Below are 17954 nucleotides of genomic sequence, written 5' to 3'. Positions count from 1 at the left end.
TTTTTTAAAAACATCTTTTGCCTTGACTCCTCTCTCCTCTGTCTTTTCTTTGGCTCCTCTTCTGACATCTCATGTGGGACAGACTAGACGAGAGGAAAGGAGTCAAGGAAAGTAACCGAGGACGGACAAAACTGAAAAATACTAAGTAGGGTATATCTTCATTTTCATGACAACATCCTCATTGCCAGTCCAGCAGCCTCCTTATTGTTCAAGATCTATTTTCATAAGTGAGACATCTGTCAAAATGACACACTAAGGTCAGTTTCCAGGTGACAGATAGGAGGATGAAGGAGGTTACAAGCTTCCTTTTTTTAATTTAAAAAGAGAGATCAGGGTGAGACAATGGAAGACATGAGCAGATGTGCTGAACACAGTAAATATAAACTACTGGGGGAAAATACGCACTTGAAAATGAAAAGCTCTCAATCCTATATGCCAGGCTAACTTAAATTTTAACAAACACAACATGTGACATAACCTTATTAGCCGCAAATAAACCTCCTCAAACAGTCTGTTCCGATTTACAGACTGAATTACACACAGGAACACTTAAAACAATTGCCACAGTGTCAGTAGCTTACAGACTAACTAGCTAATGCTAAGGGGGAAAAACATCACATAGCCGGCTCCATAAAACCTCTCTGGAGTTTAACTATGTAAATATACACGTGTAAATATCATTAAACCACGTCGTACAACATTTTGTGTGAGTTTTGCGTTGTCTTTGATGAGTTTTATCATTTAATTAACTGGAAAATGTTGAGTGAACGCAGCGGCTCATTCATTTTCAGCAGTAATTTGCTTTCTGAGCCTGAAGGGCACCCGTAGACACCAAGTCCAATCACAGCTGATCAGCGACACCTGCTGAGGTTAGAGAGGTATCGCATGACAACCTGAACACCGGGTTATTAAAAACTATTAATACGCCTTTTAAAGATCAAAACAGGTAAATGTATAAACTTTAGGCTTACACAATGTTCCTTCTGTTAGAATCGTCCCTCCATAAACAATAAATTAGTCTCATGACTAATATTTTATTGCCTGCCTTTGTAGCTCTCAGTTTACTATAGAACAAGAAAGTACAGTCCCATTTAAGCAATTAAACTCATCAAACGGTTAGATATGAATGCTGGTTACAGTGAGTTTTTCTCTCAAGTCTAAATGCTAAGTTGCAAATTATGAATACCTTCACTGACCATAGGCATCTTTTTTGCACTGTTTATAACCCACCAAATGATGCAGTGCTGTTTATTCCATTTTTATAATTTCATAGATTAAAAAAACAGCATCCTGACAGTTTGCATGCCACATTTTAAGCCTTTTTTTCACTTTTGATAATCAGTCTTCCTGGCAATGTGAGTACTGTAAAAACCGCCAGCTGTTTATTAAAGGGGAACTTCGTTTTTTTTCAACCTGGGGTCTGTTTTCATATGTCTTTTCATACATGTGAGTGATGGAGAAATGAATTTTCGACATAGCTCCAGTATTTAGCCAGGCAGGCAGCTTCGCAGCTCAGCTAGCAGCTCAGCTAGCGAAAAGTATGGGGCAATTTGACCGGGGCTGCACAGTGTGGTAGTGGTTAGCACTTTCGCCTTGCACTAAGAAGATCCCGGTTCGAATCCAGGAGTGGGCTTGGGATCTTTCTGCATGGAGTTTGCATGTTCTCCCTGTACATGCGTGAGTTTTCTCTGGGCACTCCAGCTTCCTCTCACAGTCCAAAAATATGCTGAGGTTAATTGATTATTCTAAATTGCCCATAGGTGTGAATGCGAGAGTGATTGTTTGTCTGTATATGTAGCCCTGTGACAGACTGGCGACCTGTCCAGGGTGTCCCCTGCCTTCGCCGGAGTCAGCTGGGATAGGCTCCAGCCCCCCCGCGACCCTAGTGAGGATAAAGCGGTGAATAGAGAATGGATGGATGGATATTTTGAACTATAATCACCAAATTAGAGAAGAAATTTTAAGTTTTAAATGATATATTCTGATTAATTATTTGAGTCTAATTCATACTGAATCCATGTTTACTGTATCAGTATGCATTTTTAAATTTAAATCTAAGAGATATCTATTATTTTGATCTTGCTGAGTCTGCCCTGTTGTAATGAAAATGTGGATATTCAAATATCAATTATTTCCATCTGTTTGCAAAACCCAGAATGAATTTGCTTAACTTGTAAGCCAATGTGGAAAGAGGACACTCTAAAATGCTCAGAAAAACATGCTCATTTGAGATATCTGGATTTCCATCAGGGGAAAAAGATTGTTTGGTATGAAGCTGAATAAAACACAGAAAACACTTTACTTGCCATTATCAGAGGAGAAATCACGAGTCAAACTGAGCATTTGAAACATCCTACATATTTTCTGAAGCAGTACCAACCAGACTTATCTATGCAAATGTTTCCACTGGATGTCTGTTGATGGATGGATGAAAGACAAATTTTGATCCAGTACATATCTAAATGCATCTCCATCAAGTCAGTAAAATCATTACACAGCAGCTCATTTGACCACAGATTATTTTATGTCTCTTTAGTTATTCATTAAAACATTTTGTAAACAAGACAAATAAAAAAATGCTACACATAAATGAAAACGTGATTCATAGAAAGCTGATGTGAAAATCACACACATTCGCATGTCAGTACATTCTGCAGCCAGTATGACCAGTGTATCAAGTCTAACATATGCAAGTCAGCCCAAGCAAAAGCCCCCCATATGTGTTGTGTTGGTGCAGTTTGTGTCATATAATAATAATAATGAGATACATTCAAATGCAGCAGAGATGTGCTGTGGAATTCAAGCACAAACCTGGAATTTCTTGATAAGAAGAGTGATTATGAACACAGAACAGAATGCAGCGAGACTTTTTGCAGTTACCAAGTCAAATCCTTGACCCTTTATAATATAGAGCTATTGTGCTTTCAACTGACGGAGCATTTAGCTGTCACTCTTCTCCAGGGAATCAGGCGAAACCTTTACACTGTTTTCTTTGGACACTAAAACAGGAACAACACCCTCGGCTGTCTTGTTGAGAATGCAGTAATCAGTACTGTAACACGGTGGCAGATTGTCATCAATGGGACTGCTTGGTAAGCTGCATTCTGGGCTTTGAGTGAGATCCTCACAGTTGCAACCAGAGTCGGCAGAGAGGATCTCTAAGAAATCTTCAACTGGAGGGGAGGAAACTTCTACTTTTGCTATGCCAAGGCCCCAGAGAGAGCAAGGGAGCTGAGTGTAGGAAGTGTCCTTTGGACAGATCATAGTTATAGGAGGCGGGGCCTTAGACATCCCAGGTAAGCTGACATAGGAGGTTTGACACTGAGTGAGTGCCAGTTGTGTTACTGAATGGTTGTGTAACTCCTGGTTCTCCTCTGGGTCCTTGGGGATGGATTTTGGCACAACAGCCACAACATCAGTTGTTAAGATCTCCTCAGTTTTGTACGTTAGAACAACTTGTCCATGAGGCGAAAGCCATTCCTGCAAATTAAGCAGAATGAAGACACATCGAGTGAGATATAGTAGCCTGTTACACACATAAACATTAAGCGTGTTGTAGCTAATTCCAAGTACACACCCATCAGCCACAATAATAAAACTACTGACAAGTAAAGTGAGTAATATTGATCATCGCTTTAAAATGCAGTGTTCTGCTGGGCATTAATGTCAATGAATCATTGCAGCTGACAGAGCACAACGAATGAAATATCTCAGCAACTGTTTAAGTTGCTCTCCAGTTGTTGATTAAACTCCTGAAAAATCAACTCTGTGAATTCACGTTTCATATCTGTGTCATTCCGATCTCAAATAATCATTGTCAGCACAAATTCTGCTTGACTCTCTCTGAGTTTCCTGAAAACTTTGGGCCACTTTAACCTTACTTTTAAAATTGAAATTTGAGACTATGTTTGAACAACTGTATCTCAGAAACTATTACAGATTAAAGCCTGATATTTTCACTGGTAGTTCTCATCATGTCATTGATTCAGTATCTGCATTATTACACAAGCAGACCAAATAATGTCTGATTATGGCTGAGCTGACACATGAGAGGAAAAAAAGGTGACGCTGTCATGAAAAGTCCCTTCTGAGCACACATTTCCAGAGAAACAGATAATGCAGAAGTCAGCTAGTCATATTTTTGGAACCATATGCAGCTGTATGTATCAATAATACAAAACAACACATATATAATACTTTTCAATATGAAATTCTTGATGACAAAAAACACCATTTTAAAAATCCATAGTTTCTGATTAAAACATTTTTTAAGCACATCAGAGATGGTTGAGCAGAAGGCCCCTGATGGTTTAAGATGGAATTACCCATTTAGAAGGTTATTTGCATTAAAAATAATCCCCTCCTGCTTTAAAACGGCTCAGAAGCAACTCTCCACTGTGTGTGAATATGTGGATCTCCTTACCTCTGGTTCCTCTTACCCTTCCACCCCATGCTGCAGCTTGAGCACACCAGCTCCCTTACAACTCTGCACAAACACTGTAAAACTACTCTACGCTACACAATGGTTGTTGTATTGGAGTAATCCAGCCATATGCACTCAAACTGGTAACTGATTTTGAGTAGAATAATGCGACAGAAAACCCCACCCTACAAGTTGACGGGACTGATTCTTTTCGTTTTCTCATTATGAAACCCCAAAAGAGAACTGCCATGAAAACAGTTTTGAAATATCTCAACAACTCGTGGGTAGATTGCCTAAAGTTTGGCATACACATCAATGGTTACCGGATGATGAATCCTGTTGACTATGATGATCCACCAATGTTTCATCTAAAGCCATGAGTAGTTTGAATTTTTAAATTAACCTAAGAAATATGCAAAGATGATCTGATATAGAATCTTGAATGAAACATCAGGAGGAACTGTCAGCATCAGAACTTTCCAAACGCTGTCTTTTAAAAACCAGTTGCCACAAAATACATGTTTAGTGTTCAACAAAAATAAAAATACAAATTTTAAACAGCATCACAGAGACACAATAGTGACTGTAAATTCATGGTGTTGCTTTACAATTTCTTCTACTGACAGTGGCAGTTAGCGTGTATGTGGAAAAGCTATAAATGCTGTTTTGGAAGGTTTAGGAGGCACTTGTTAAAATTTATTTGAGAAAGACAAGTTGAGAGGAAACCAGACAAAGTGAAACCATCCTTGCGGCTTTTATACTTCATCCCTGGAGTCGCTACTGTTCATGTCATGATTGAAAGTGAAGACAGGAAAGCAGACGACAGCAGGAAATCATATTGCCACCTCACCTGGAGGTTGCCGTGATGTTGCTGAAATAGCGGCTGAAAGAACGGTGCCGGCGACGGTGTGTGAGACAGAGTTTTTATCTTCATCCTGTGGTGCAAATCATGAAATGTCACAAAGATCAAAACACGTTTTACTTGTCGGGCATGCAGATCATCTCAAAGTGCAGACAAACTACCTTGCAGTGGGACTGTAGAGCACAAACAGCAGGACTCCGACAAACGCACACACTGGGCCCAGGCATTTGGCCAAAATGACAAAGATATTGTCTTGCTCTGAGAAGGTTTCCGAAATACAAGAGAATTAATGAGTCATATGCAGAGATGACAGTAAGTTGATTAATATCCATGAACGATCTGTACTATTCTTTGAAAGAGAAAAGGGGGCAGAGGTAGGCTTGAGGTATTCTAGGCTCTGACTCACGTTGTTTCCTACACACCACAGGTCTGTATCTTGATGATACTGATACACAATTCAGATACAACAAGGTCTCACACAGACTGGCACAGAGAAAAAAGCAGACTTTGCGTGTATATCATTAACTGATTGTCTAAGTAAAATACCACAAGTAGCAAAAACATAATTTTCACTCTGCTGTTATCAGACTTCTGGAAAGCACCGTGTCTGTAGATCAACAGATTTACATGCAATCTTGGCAGTCAGTGGTGTGAAGCCTTCTGTCCTCTATCACTTTACCTTCTGCTTTGGTTCCCCAGCACGTCACTTGACTCCATTTACTCCAAACTCCATTGTAGTCTTTATGATTAACCATATATCTCCCTTTAATGCAATGTTGCGCATTTGCTGTGAGTTGGGATTCTTCGTTGATCAACATGGACCGAGCAGGTGAGCTCAGGGGAAGAGTCTGGGGAAAAGGTTGAAGTAAACTTAGATCTTATTACAGAAAACAAGTTATCATAGCTGGGATATTTGTGGCAGTGGGCTTTTGGTACTTACATTGTTTGTTACCGTGTTTCTTTGAGAAGTTTGAAGCAGGAGCTCATACTTAAGGAAGTTGCCGATTGGTCGCTCAGTGCTGTCATACCGACTTTTAAAAGTAACGTTCAAAGTTTTGGATGCTCTTTGGACCAAAAGCTCAGGCGGTGGTGTCAGCTGAACTGATTACAAACATTTACATGTATCAAAAGCCTTGGAATGCAGACACTACACAGTGCAAAGACAGGAAATAATTTCTAATTTAGAATGCAGTAGCACTCTATAGTGTTGATTTCACAGTTTCGCTGCATGAAAGGTGTGTGCACATTCCCAGCTTGACTTTTTTTTTTTTTTGTTCAGAAAACATTCAGAGAAAATTTTTCAAAGTTCTACAAATATTTTCAGAAGGCAGTTTCAATTTAACTCCCAGAATGTTGTTCCTAAAGGTAGGATAACTAAATGTTTGCTGATAGACTGTCAGGCCTAAAACTGAATGTTGGACTGAGAATGTTCTTCCTTTGTTATCATGTTACATTGTGGGAACATTTTATAGATTCTATAATGTATTCCATCAAAAGCATCCTCAAAACATTCTCAGAACATTACAGGCAGAATGTCCCGTCTTTATCAGTATATATCATTACAGGAACGTCTCATGAAGAACGTTCTGTCATGTGAGGTCACTTTATAATGTTGGCATTACGTTGCATTAAAAACATCCTTCCTTTGTTATCATGGGTGGATTGTTTTATAGCTGAACCTACCACAATGGCTTCCCTCAACAACATCCCCAAAACATCCCCAGAACATTGCAGGCAGAATGTTGGACCTTTGTTAATACATCGCATCAAAAGAACGTTTTATAAAAATCCTCCAAGGTCTCAATGACATTCTTTGAATATTGGTTTCAGAACATTCCTCATTTGATATCACAGAACACTATCTGCATTCCTAAAAATGTCTTCTGATTGTTGTTATCAGACCATTATTTGAAATGAAAATATTGCTAAGACATTCTTTGAACATTAAACATCAGATGACAGAACTTTCCTAATAGCATATTGCTGTAACATGACATGGTAACAGAGGTGGAACATTATTAAAGATACTTCTATAAAATGTTCCCACGATGTTACAAAAGGAACAACATTCACAATGCAACATTCGGAAAATGCTTTTGAAAATGCCGATGCCAGAACGTTCTTTATAACAGTTTCTAATGTGATTTTTAAACAAAAATATAATATTATTTCTGAAATGTTTTAAGGATGTTTTTGAAGGAACACAGCGTGAAATCTAAAGCGTTCCCACAATATTCCACAGCGTTACATGATACCAAGAAAGAGGAACCTTCTCAGGGTACACAAGTTTAGAGCATAACGGTCTAACACTGTAATCACCAAACAATTTTAGAACATGTTTAGTTATCCTAGCTTGGAGAAAAACAATCTGCAACCTAAACAAAACAAAAAAATAAACATCAGCGAAACTTTGCAGAAATTGCTTGAAATGTTTTGAGAAAATCTAACTGGGATCACTCATGATGGGACTTTACAAATGTTTCAGGAGGCTCTGGATTTTTTTTTTTTTTCCATTTTAAAGTCATAGATCAGAACTTTTCTATCGCAACTCTAAATGCCATAAAGCAGTAATACCAGCACACATCAACATATAATCAAGATGCATTACAATGATGTCATACTTACTGTTTTCTGATGAGTCAAATTTTTTTACAAAGTGGCAGTCAGATTGAGCACAAACTTCTACACGATATATATCAGTATCAGAAAAATACTCTTGGCTGTGCTTGAGCTTACAGTCACATCTGTAACTGTGATTCACCAACGTGAGTGGACAGGAGATAGTCCTGAAGTTTGAAAAAACAAAAACACAACATGAACACGACTGAGAACAACGTCTGTAGGAACATAAGAAGAATTAAACATTTTCAAGGATTCATTTAATTCTGGAAGAAACACAGTTACCCTGGTTCCAAGATATCGATGAAATTCAGGCTGTAGGTGGAGTTGGACTCTCTAACTGGATTGCCAGAGATGTTCAATACACAAGTAACAGTGTCCCAATAGTCATTCACACATAAGAGTCCATCGGCTACACGAGCAGGAGACAAAAGAGGAAAAATTATTTGCACCATTTCTGGTGTTTTTTTGCATGCTACAACATACATTGCATTAAGTTCATGCTTGTAACACGGCAACAGAATAACTCAAACACTGAGTCATCCAATGGTGGAACAAGTAGACAGATCCCTGAAATAAGTAGCTGTGAGAGTTACAATATTATAAATAACATTTTGAGATTGATACCAATGCCTCATTGTGTGAGTCTTAGGTTCAGGTGCAGCCAGTTTAAACTTTAACTTTAGTGCAGTTCTTTTCAACCCAGTGATCAGTCTCTCTCTGCAGGGTCACAGCTCAATTCTGAGGGGTGGTGACGGGAGGCGAAAGGAAGCAGAAACCAAGAGGAAGAACAAAGCCGTGCTGCACAAATCTGTATCGCTTGCGTTTTACCAATCTCTGAAATATTGTCTGTTGAAAGAAAGTTATACATTTTTGCAGCTTTGAGCCCGAGAACGTGACTTCAAGTGTCTTTGACTGAACAACTCAGACATCCGAAGTTCAACATACTTCTTTTTCTTTCTTTCTTTCTTTTTTAAAGCAAACCAAGTTTGAGAATTTGGCTTAATCTTGTCCAAAATTTAATGAAAGTATTATGTTGTTTTTTTATCTGAAATCTTAATTTGTAAAGTAAGCAGCAAAATCCATCTGTCAGATCCTTAGCTGAGTAAAACAAATATGACATTTCTCTAAAAGCAATTTATCACAGAGTAGATAAAACCCAAATTATTTTATTCCATTCATAAAATGTCAAAGTCAACTGAAGATAACAGACATGTAATATAATACTGACATCATATTTGACATTTCTGTCGCCTTTTTCCATCAACCCCCTAATGTGGTTGATGACTGACATGTGGGGCACTGAATGTATCTGCGCACAATTTATCATAGTGAGAAAAAAAATGATGACCACAAGATGAGATATGCCATAGGCTGCCTTATTAAACAGCTCAGAGGAAAACTGCTTAGTACCTGTGATGCAGCTGGTCACTGCGAGGATGCTGGAGCAGCAAAGCACAAACAGGAGCCGCCGACCCCTCATGCCTTCTTGGATAGGAGTGTCGCTCTGTGGATAGGAGGAAAACATTCCTTATCATCGCCTCTTTGAATGTCTCATTATCCTGAATCTGCTGCTTTTGTAAATCCAGATGTCTCAGCAGTCACTTCTTTTTTGTAAATATTGAGAGTTGTCAAGCTGCCATCTTTTCAAAAAGACTGAAATCAACAGCTGCTAGGAGCTGTGAGATGTGTAGTGAATGGAAATGTACCATTACCTCAGAGCTGTGGTGCCGCTGATGCCTCAGACTGTGAATGAGCTGTGGAACTAAAGTTTAGCTTATCATCAGATGCATCACAGGAAGTCAAATCTTTTTAACGTCACAGGATTTTTTTTTTCTCTTTCTAACTTTTTGGCTTGGTTTTGGGCACGTGCTTTTGTTCACCGTGTCAATGTAATAACTTTTGCCTTATTTAAATTAATTTCTATCTTTTTTAAGCATTTGATACACACTGCACTGCCTAAGGTTGTATTGCTTTATTTAGTTTTAGTGAAAATAGAATCAAGTTTCATTTAAAGCTTTTAAAACTAAATTTTGTCAAAAAACATAGATTTTTGGACTTAATCTTCTCTCCCAAGGGGATGAACATCATTCTTCCAGAAGTTACTGGATATTTTTTGATGAAGAGAGCTTGTCACATAATGTAGGTGCTCAGCTGGGTTGAGGTCTGGTGACTGTGAAGTGTTTATGACTCATAAAATGATCACAAACCTTTTAGTGACACCCTACGCTTTGTAAGGCAGCATCTGTTTTCACTACCTCACTAATTGATTTCTTTAATTTGTCACCTGGCTGCATGTACACTGATAACACAAACAGCTGGAGATAATTAAATGTCCCAAATACAAAACTTCAAATCAATGCTTAAGAAAACACAACAAAAAATAAGAGTCATGTCCCTGCATACTGTAGGCACTAGTGCGCATACAATATACCGTATACACCCTGTCAAAAGTTTTAGGACACTCTCTCATTCAAATAAAGTAGAACCTGTCCTACAACTTTTGACAAGGGGTGTATTTCATCATATGGATGTGATCAGGGCAGGACTCTGATACATACATGTAAAGTTTCAGGCAGTTTGGAGCACGTTCAGGGCATTTACACAGCATTTGAAATTTCATGGCGAAGGATCAAAATTCCAGAGGCCGCCACAGACACACCCTTTGACTTTGGAAAAAGATTTTAAAAACTTTGGATCATTAAGGCCTCCTCTATGTACTGGCCGAATTGGAGGTGAATTGGAGTTTCCCCCTAGAAGGAGTTCGCTCTATAAAAAAATGAAAAATAGCTCACTTCCTGTTGGGTTTTGAATGTGGCTGTCACTGACGTTTTTGTTCAGCCTGATGTGCTGCATATGTGTACCAAATTTGGTAGATACACCCCCTGTCAAAAGTTGTAGGACAGGTTCTACTTTATTTAACTGAGAAAGTGTCCTAAAACTTTTGACAGGGAGTGTATGTGCAGTATCACTGATTTGTCTGTTTTAAAAAATTATACCACATTACAGTAATCAGATTGCTTAGAATTTGTGCAGTGTTCCCTATATGTAAAATAAAAATTGTTTAGATTTACCATCTATGAATGTCAAGTTTTGCACTAATACAGCCCCATATTGTCACACGCCCACGTCTGTGCTTCACTGTCAGGACTATGCATTCGCTGTTGTAGTCCTGATCAGGTTCAAGCCAAACACGCTGGACTCCATCTGAGACCAACATATTAGCTTAGCCTCGTGGGATCAAATGTGCTTCTAATATTCATCAGACTTTTGTCATGTTCTTTAGCAAAGTTTCATCTTGCAGTTTTGCGCCAAAGAGTATGTTGTTTTTTTTTGCTTCCATCTATAGAGATTGATGTTATGAAATGGCCTTCATGCTGTCTCAGCTCTCACAGAAAATTTGATTTCCTTTTGTATCAAGTCTGAAGTCTGACAGTAGCACACAGTCCATGGCATCATTTTAGTAGAATGACCACCACAGCACTGATTAGTGGTACTATGGCTCCTTTTATACCTCCTGATTACTGCTGCCACTGTGTTTCTACTTATTTGAGTTGCTCACCCATCTCCCTGTAGCCATATCCATTCCAATCTTTGAATTCCTCCGGCAATTCTCTTCCACATGGAACCATGATGCAGACATGCACATAGACAATTCATAGGTCCAAAACTCAGACAGCTCAGCTGTGTACCCATTTTAGAGCTGTATTCATGCAGTTAGGCTGATTGGAAATCATAAGTGGACTCAGTTCAGTTTCAGTGATCACAGGTTTTCAAACTTTGTGGCAGTTTCTACTTTGGAACCTGTATTTTCAGTGTAGATTTTCTAAAGTGTTTGATTACCAGTAAGAGAAAACACTCAATGTTTCAATTCAGAAATAATGTAACTCCTGTAAGGTAATAATTTTTTAAATCATTATTTTAACATTTAAGTGCATCTTAAATTAAACAGATGTAAAGTTGACACTGCATTGACCATTTATTTCATTTAGTGTATAAGTCTAATTATCACAGCCCCCCTCTGCTCATGTCCCTATTCGTTTGTCCTACTGTTCCTTGACTTGGATGTTAAACAGTCACTGTGCAGTATCTATGTATGTCTACGTGCATTTGACACGATAAGATTGTTTTCACTTTCATTTGCTACATATTTACAAAACCTGAAACCAGAACCTTGGAAAAGATTAAGCTGGCAGGCACTAGATAGTGAGGCTACATTAACACTCTCTTTCTCTTCGTCAGTCTAAAGTGGTTTGCTTTGTTTGCTTTGGTTGGCTTGGAGGAAAAACATGCTGACAAACCACAAAAAAATCAAAGGACAGGAATCAGTCTGAACACTCAAACTCTGTTTATCATAATCGCTGTTTGATTCCAGTTCAATGTGACACAGTACAGAGGCAAAAAAAACCAAAAAACAACAAGTCACTTTACTTACAAATGGGACTCTATGCAGATATAGATTTTACTTTGACTAAAAATATTAACCCAGAATGTTGCAGGCCCGCAATGTTGATGTTCAGCTGTTTTGTTGTACATATAGGATGCACAACACTGTGCATATTAGCTGGCACGGAAATTTTGGACTGGGGTTGGAAAGTATATATCTCAAACACTCCCCTCCCACAACAGCTGCCATTAGGAGGCATTTCAAAGGGAAAAAAATCCACCTTCAGACACTTTGACAATGTGTGTGCTTTTAGGTTCCGTTTTTCCCCACTAAAACAGTAAACACAAATGACTGCACAGACAAGTTTTCTTCAGCTGTGCATGAACATCAACAAGAGTATATACACACGTAAAACATTTCTATTTGATGAAAAACAGACAGCGACAGTCTGTAAATAACTTAAGGCGAGAGCATAGATTGTCAAAGCTTGTCGGACGACTTTCTCAAGTTCCTTCCGATGAATCTGGTCCAGGCCAGTGAAATAATCACCTCACGTTAACAGATTAGAACAGTTTGCACTTTTTACTGACACCGCACAAAAACAGATAACAGTGGTTACTGGAGAAATGCATGTGCAAGGAAAACAGACATTATCAGACATCTTGATAAGGCAGCATGCATGCTCGTGCTACAGTTCAAACCATTAAAGCATGCAAGAGCATGACCATTTGAATGTGTACATACAGCGACAAAACGGAAAAAAACTAAACATCTTTTTAGCTGTAGAAATTAAAGCAATACGCAACATTTTCACCTGGGGTTGCATTTCTGTAGAGTCTGTTAAGGAAAATATAGGGTTTTTGAGCTGTCAGAGTCCAGTCTTCACATATGCTACCACTTTCTCTCTGTTCTCTTAAAAGTTCAAGTCATCATAAAAATGTTTAAAAATAGGAACTAAATTACATACAAGACTGGCCAAATACACTGGATTGCACAGTGCCAGGACACCTAGAATCTACTTTCATTAAAGTATTTGTTGTAAAAATGTTAACTATTATGTCCATGTTCTAAACACGTCTGACAGTACAAGCTAAACTGTAGCAGTAAATCAGAAGCTAGGATCACTGGACTTCATGGGCTTCATTCTCCAAGTTGCTAGAGTCTTCCTGAATTGTGCTGCATACCATCCACTGCTTGACGTAGTTTGAATTTGAATTTTTGTGCTCCTGGAATAAATCTGAGTCCTTGTGCTCTGCTGTGTTTGAGTCTGAGGCGCTGGGGCTGCTGCACTCTCCAAAACCACTGTCAATGGTGTCCAAGTCTACATGAGGGTAGCCGTCTTCCGACTGCTCATTGGACACAAATGAGTCCAGCGATACCCTCTCTGGTTCATTAAACTGGCCATGTGGCTCAAAGTCTATATTTTCCACCAACAGGTCATTGATTAGATCACGTTGTCGAGCCATCCTGTTCATTTGAGGTTCATCCGAATCATAACCAGCGTTCTCTCTGTTGTCTTCCTCAAATGAACCGAAGCTTTCACCGTCTTGGTAACTTCTGAGGGTGTTGATGGAGCTCTGTGACGAGACCTCCTCCTCAAACTCTTCTCCGGACAGGGTGACAGTATGGATGGAGATGTGACCCGTGGAGTGGCTGGTGCCCTGCGAGCTGCCGCCGTCCTGGAGGTGCAGCAGCAGGTTGCTGGGAGGCTGCAGCATATTGACGAAAGAGCCTCCGACTTGTTTCGTCTCGCTTTCCTCGGTGTAGCTTTGCTTCTTGTTGTTCCACTGAAGGACGTCATGCTGCGTCTCGCTGATCACCTGAGCGTTGGAGCTGATCATTAGGTAATCGTACTCGCTGAAGACAGGCTTCACCCATTCCTACAACAAAGCAAATGGAAGACATTAACTTGAGTGCAGGTTTGAATAACTTGTAGCACGAAACTGGAGACTTCAGGAAGAATCTGTTGTTCAAAGAGTGAAGCTTGCTCCCCACTATGCTCCACAATCAATTCAATATTAATCTCAATCATGACTGTGGCTTGAACATAACTGACTACGACGACGATAGAATGACTGCTAAGATGCAACCACACTAAATCTGACGTTAGAACATTTTTTTTTCTACAGTAATTTTTGTTCCTATAGCTGTCTGAGCTGATGCACTACAAAAACTGAACAGGGAAACTACAGGCTTCTCTGCACATAGTCAAGTAGCTAGATCAAATTAAATGTCATTTTGGTGATAAATGCGAAGCTCCAGTGTCTACTTTAATAGATTTTTATTTCTCCTTTCCATACTTCTCCAGTGTTTTAGCCCTCTGTTTTAGTTTAACACTGGGGTTGCATTTTAGTCACAGCAGGCAGAAACTGACACTTTTGTGACCGAAGACACGGACACATGTTTGCTTCCTAATCGTGTCTTATCAGTTATTTTGTGTCCTTCCCCGATTCAACAGCATTTGACCCACTTCTGGACCAACAAAAACAAACAAAAAAAGACATCAACATGAAAAACCAGCAGTTATTTCAACATTGCTGACCTTGCCGTGCAGTTAAATTCAGAACTTTATTGTATTACCACTTGTGTCATGCACAATCAGCCAAACCTCAGTTTCATTTTTACACCAGCGTACACAGGCTCAGTGTCTGGTAAATGGTCATGTGACAGTGCTATGAATCAGTATGCACTTTAAGATCCTTGGACAGAAGTCTTTTGTCTGTTCAAGAGAAAACCAAAAGGAACAGTTCTGCAACAATGTGCCTGACACAATCACATGTATTGAGTGAGTGAACTCTTTTAGGTCGTTTCTTTCCTGATTTTGAGTGTTGATTTCCTTTAAGTTGTCTTATATTTCTTTCAAAATGTTTTTACCTTTTCCAACACTGTATTATTTTTTATATAAACACAATTATGGTTTTATCTGCTATGAATTGTGGCCATCTAAAGCCCTGTGAAACTTGGGCTTCATAAAGATTATTATCGTGATTTTCAGGCGTGTAAGTATGAACAGGGATTATTTCTGAAATGGAGCCAAAACAGTTGTTTGGATGGAGATAGTTTTTGTTTTAAAACACTAATGTAATTAAAAATAGTGTTGAAATTGCTTCAGTAAATAAAAACAAGCATCAAGAAACAGCAGATCTAACTATGCAAATGCAATAATATCTTTAGGCTCGAGCTTCAAAGCTAGCATGCACGACACAAAACTTGTCTTGATAAGAAGAAAGCGAATATTGTTTAACATAAAGAAGGCTTTCACACTGCTTCTGCCTTTGTATGTTTTGTGTTTGCTGAGATAAAAAGATTTCAGTTTTCTTTCATGACTCTGGACAGTAGACTGCTATGTTTTCACTGTTTCTATCTTTCTTGTATTTTTTAAGTAGTACCTACAGATACTGTGGTGTGTCTTTAAATAAAGAGCCATCATAATTGTGCCAACAAAGTCTTCTCCCTCCAGCTTCAATAACTAGGAATCACTGACCTCTACCATCATGAAGTGCTTTAAAAGGCTAATCATGAAGCACATCAAATCCATCCTTCCTCTAATTGAGCTAACAAGTCACAGAGGATGCCATCTCCTCTGCTCTTTACCCAGCCTTCACCTATCTGGACACAAATGACTCATATGTGAGCATGCTTGGTGGGACGATGACACGTCTGCCTCAGCCACTCTCTATGTAACCGATAGCCTGATTTCCTGACTGAGAGACCACAAGTGGTACGAGTGAGAAATAACCTTTCAATCACCATTTCACCAAGCATAAGAGCCCCCCCAAAAGGATGTGTAGTCTGTCCCCTGCTCTTCCCCCCACTAACCTACGACTGTATGCCCAACTACCACTCCAACCCACATCATTAAGATTGACACAACTGTAGTGGGCTGCACAGTGGCGTAGTGGTTAGCACTTTCGCCTTGCAGCAAGAAGATCCCTGGTTCACGTCCCGGCCTGGGCCTGGGATCTTTCTGCACGGAGTTTGCATGTTCTTCCTGTGCATGCGTGGGCACTCCGGCTTCCTCCCACAGTCCAAAAATATGCTGAGGTTAATTGATTATTCTAAATTGCCCGTAGGTGTGAGTGTGATTGATTGTCTGTCTATGTAGCCCAGCGACAGACTGGTGACCTGTCCAGGGTGTCCTCTGCCTTCGCCCGAGTCAGCTGGGATAGGCTCCAGTGACCCTAGTGAGGATAAAGCGGTGTATAGAGGATGGATGGATGGATGGACAACTGTAGTGGGTCTCACCAGCAACAACTAACTATGGAAAAGAAGTGAACCAGCTGGTCATGTGGCTTAAGAAGCACAATCTCTTCCTATATGTGAAGAAAACTAATTAGATTGTTACGGACTTCAGGAGAGCTCACATCTAATAAACCAGGGGTGTCAAACTCCGTTCCTGGAGGGCCACTATCCTGCATGTTTTAGATGTTTCCCTCTTCCAACACACCTGATTCAAATGATCAGGCTCGTTATCAGGCTTCTGCTGAGCTTGATGATAAGCTGATCATTTGAATCAGGTGTGTTGGAAGAGGGAAACATCTAAAACATGCAGGATAGTGGCCCTCCGGGAACGGAGTTTGACACCCCTGAAATAAACCCTCTTTCTGGCCATCAACTTTGCTGCTGTGGAGCAGGTGAGCAGCACCAGGATTTTGGGGGCAAGTATCGCAGAGAACCTGGACAAACACCACCACGTCACTGGTCAAGCGGCACCTCTACTTCCTAACTTCGCCTCACTCCCAACACTCATGGACATTTACACGACCTGTCCCACCACAAAGCAATGGACAACTGTCTCTTCAGCCTCCTGCTTTGAGGAAGAAAGTTCCGCAGCCTCCGGGCAAGCTCCAACAGTCAGAGACAGCTTGTTCTACCAGACCATCAGGATGCTAAATTCTCCCCTCTGTCTCCATTGGACTGTAATACATTTCCCCACCTGTACTTATTTGCACTGTATTGATATTTTGCATCTTTTTCTATCTTATATGTGGGTATATGCATACATACACATGTAGAGATACTGACAATCAAGTTCATTTTGAAGTAAAAAGTGCACAAAAGCTTTTATACTAAAACAAAGAGCCTTGTCTTTGTCGAAACTTTCCCCCCCACCAACTCTAATGTTTGAACTGTGGTTGAGACACTTGGGCAAGTACCTAAACGTATTTCAGAACGTTCAGCAGGATTTAAACATTTAGCTGCTATTGCAAAGGACAAACCTGATGGAAGACAGACATTATATTGATTTGACTAAATTCCCCAATAAAGATATAACATGGTAGCACAATGGAATAAAAACACGCAATGACTAGTTTTTAGGTAACAACATTAATGCTGCTAACATTGATCTACTTTTACTTATGTAGATTTTGTCATGCAGGGATTTTACTTGTAATGGATTCTTTTTACATTGTTGCATTTGTAATTTTACCAAAGTAAAGGATCTGAATACGTCTTCCACTATACTCTCCCACAACTGTATCTGGCTTTACAGCTGCTTTTGCAGTCACCTATAGCCTCTGTGCAGCACGCTGATGCCCAGATAAGCATGAATCGGTTCCTTGGTGCAAATACCACCACATCCTGAAGCACAAAGCTCATCAGCACCACTGAACTGTCTCTACAGTGCAAGCAGTTTGCATCACAGGGGTGAGAGATGGTGC

At 39.6% G+C, this 17954-nt stretch overlaps 1 protein-coding gene across 5 annotated transcripts in view; it reads right to left on the bottom strand.

Annotated features, from left to right (window-relative positions):
• Positions 1-2502: 2502 nt before the first annotated feature.
• LOC110948773 (interleukin-21 receptor-like) overlaps positions 2503-17954 on the bottom strand; it is a 32536-nt gene continuing 17084 nt past the window's right edge. For 4 of the 5 annotated variants that reach the window (XM_051956960.1, XM_051956959.1, XM_051956964.1 and 1 more), the window contains one exon: positions 12236-14171. In XM_051956960.1, the coding sequence (XP_051812920.1) occupies positions 13413-14171 (759 nt within the window). In that variant the 3' untranslated portion in view covers positions 12236-13412. Of the gene's footprint in view, positions 3481-5273; positions 5359-5446; positions 5544-5964; positions 6134-6225; positions 6387-7910; positions 8072-8189; positions 8317-9317; positions 9412-12235; positions 14172-17954 lie in introns of those variants that run through there. The other variant, XM_051956963.1, reaches the window with a different exon arrangement.

This window comes from Acanthochromis polyacanthus, chromosome 12 (genome assembly GCF_021347895.1).
Source record: "Acanthochromis polyacanthus isolate Apoly-LR-REF ecotype Palm Island chromosome 12, KAUST_Apoly_ChrSc, whole genome shotgun sequence".
Taxonomy (NCBI): domain Eukaryota; kingdom Metazoa; phylum Chordata; class Actinopteri; family Pomacentridae; genus Acanthochromis; species Acanthochromis polyacanthus.
This window is presented reverse-complemented; position numbering and strand designations above follow the sequence as displayed.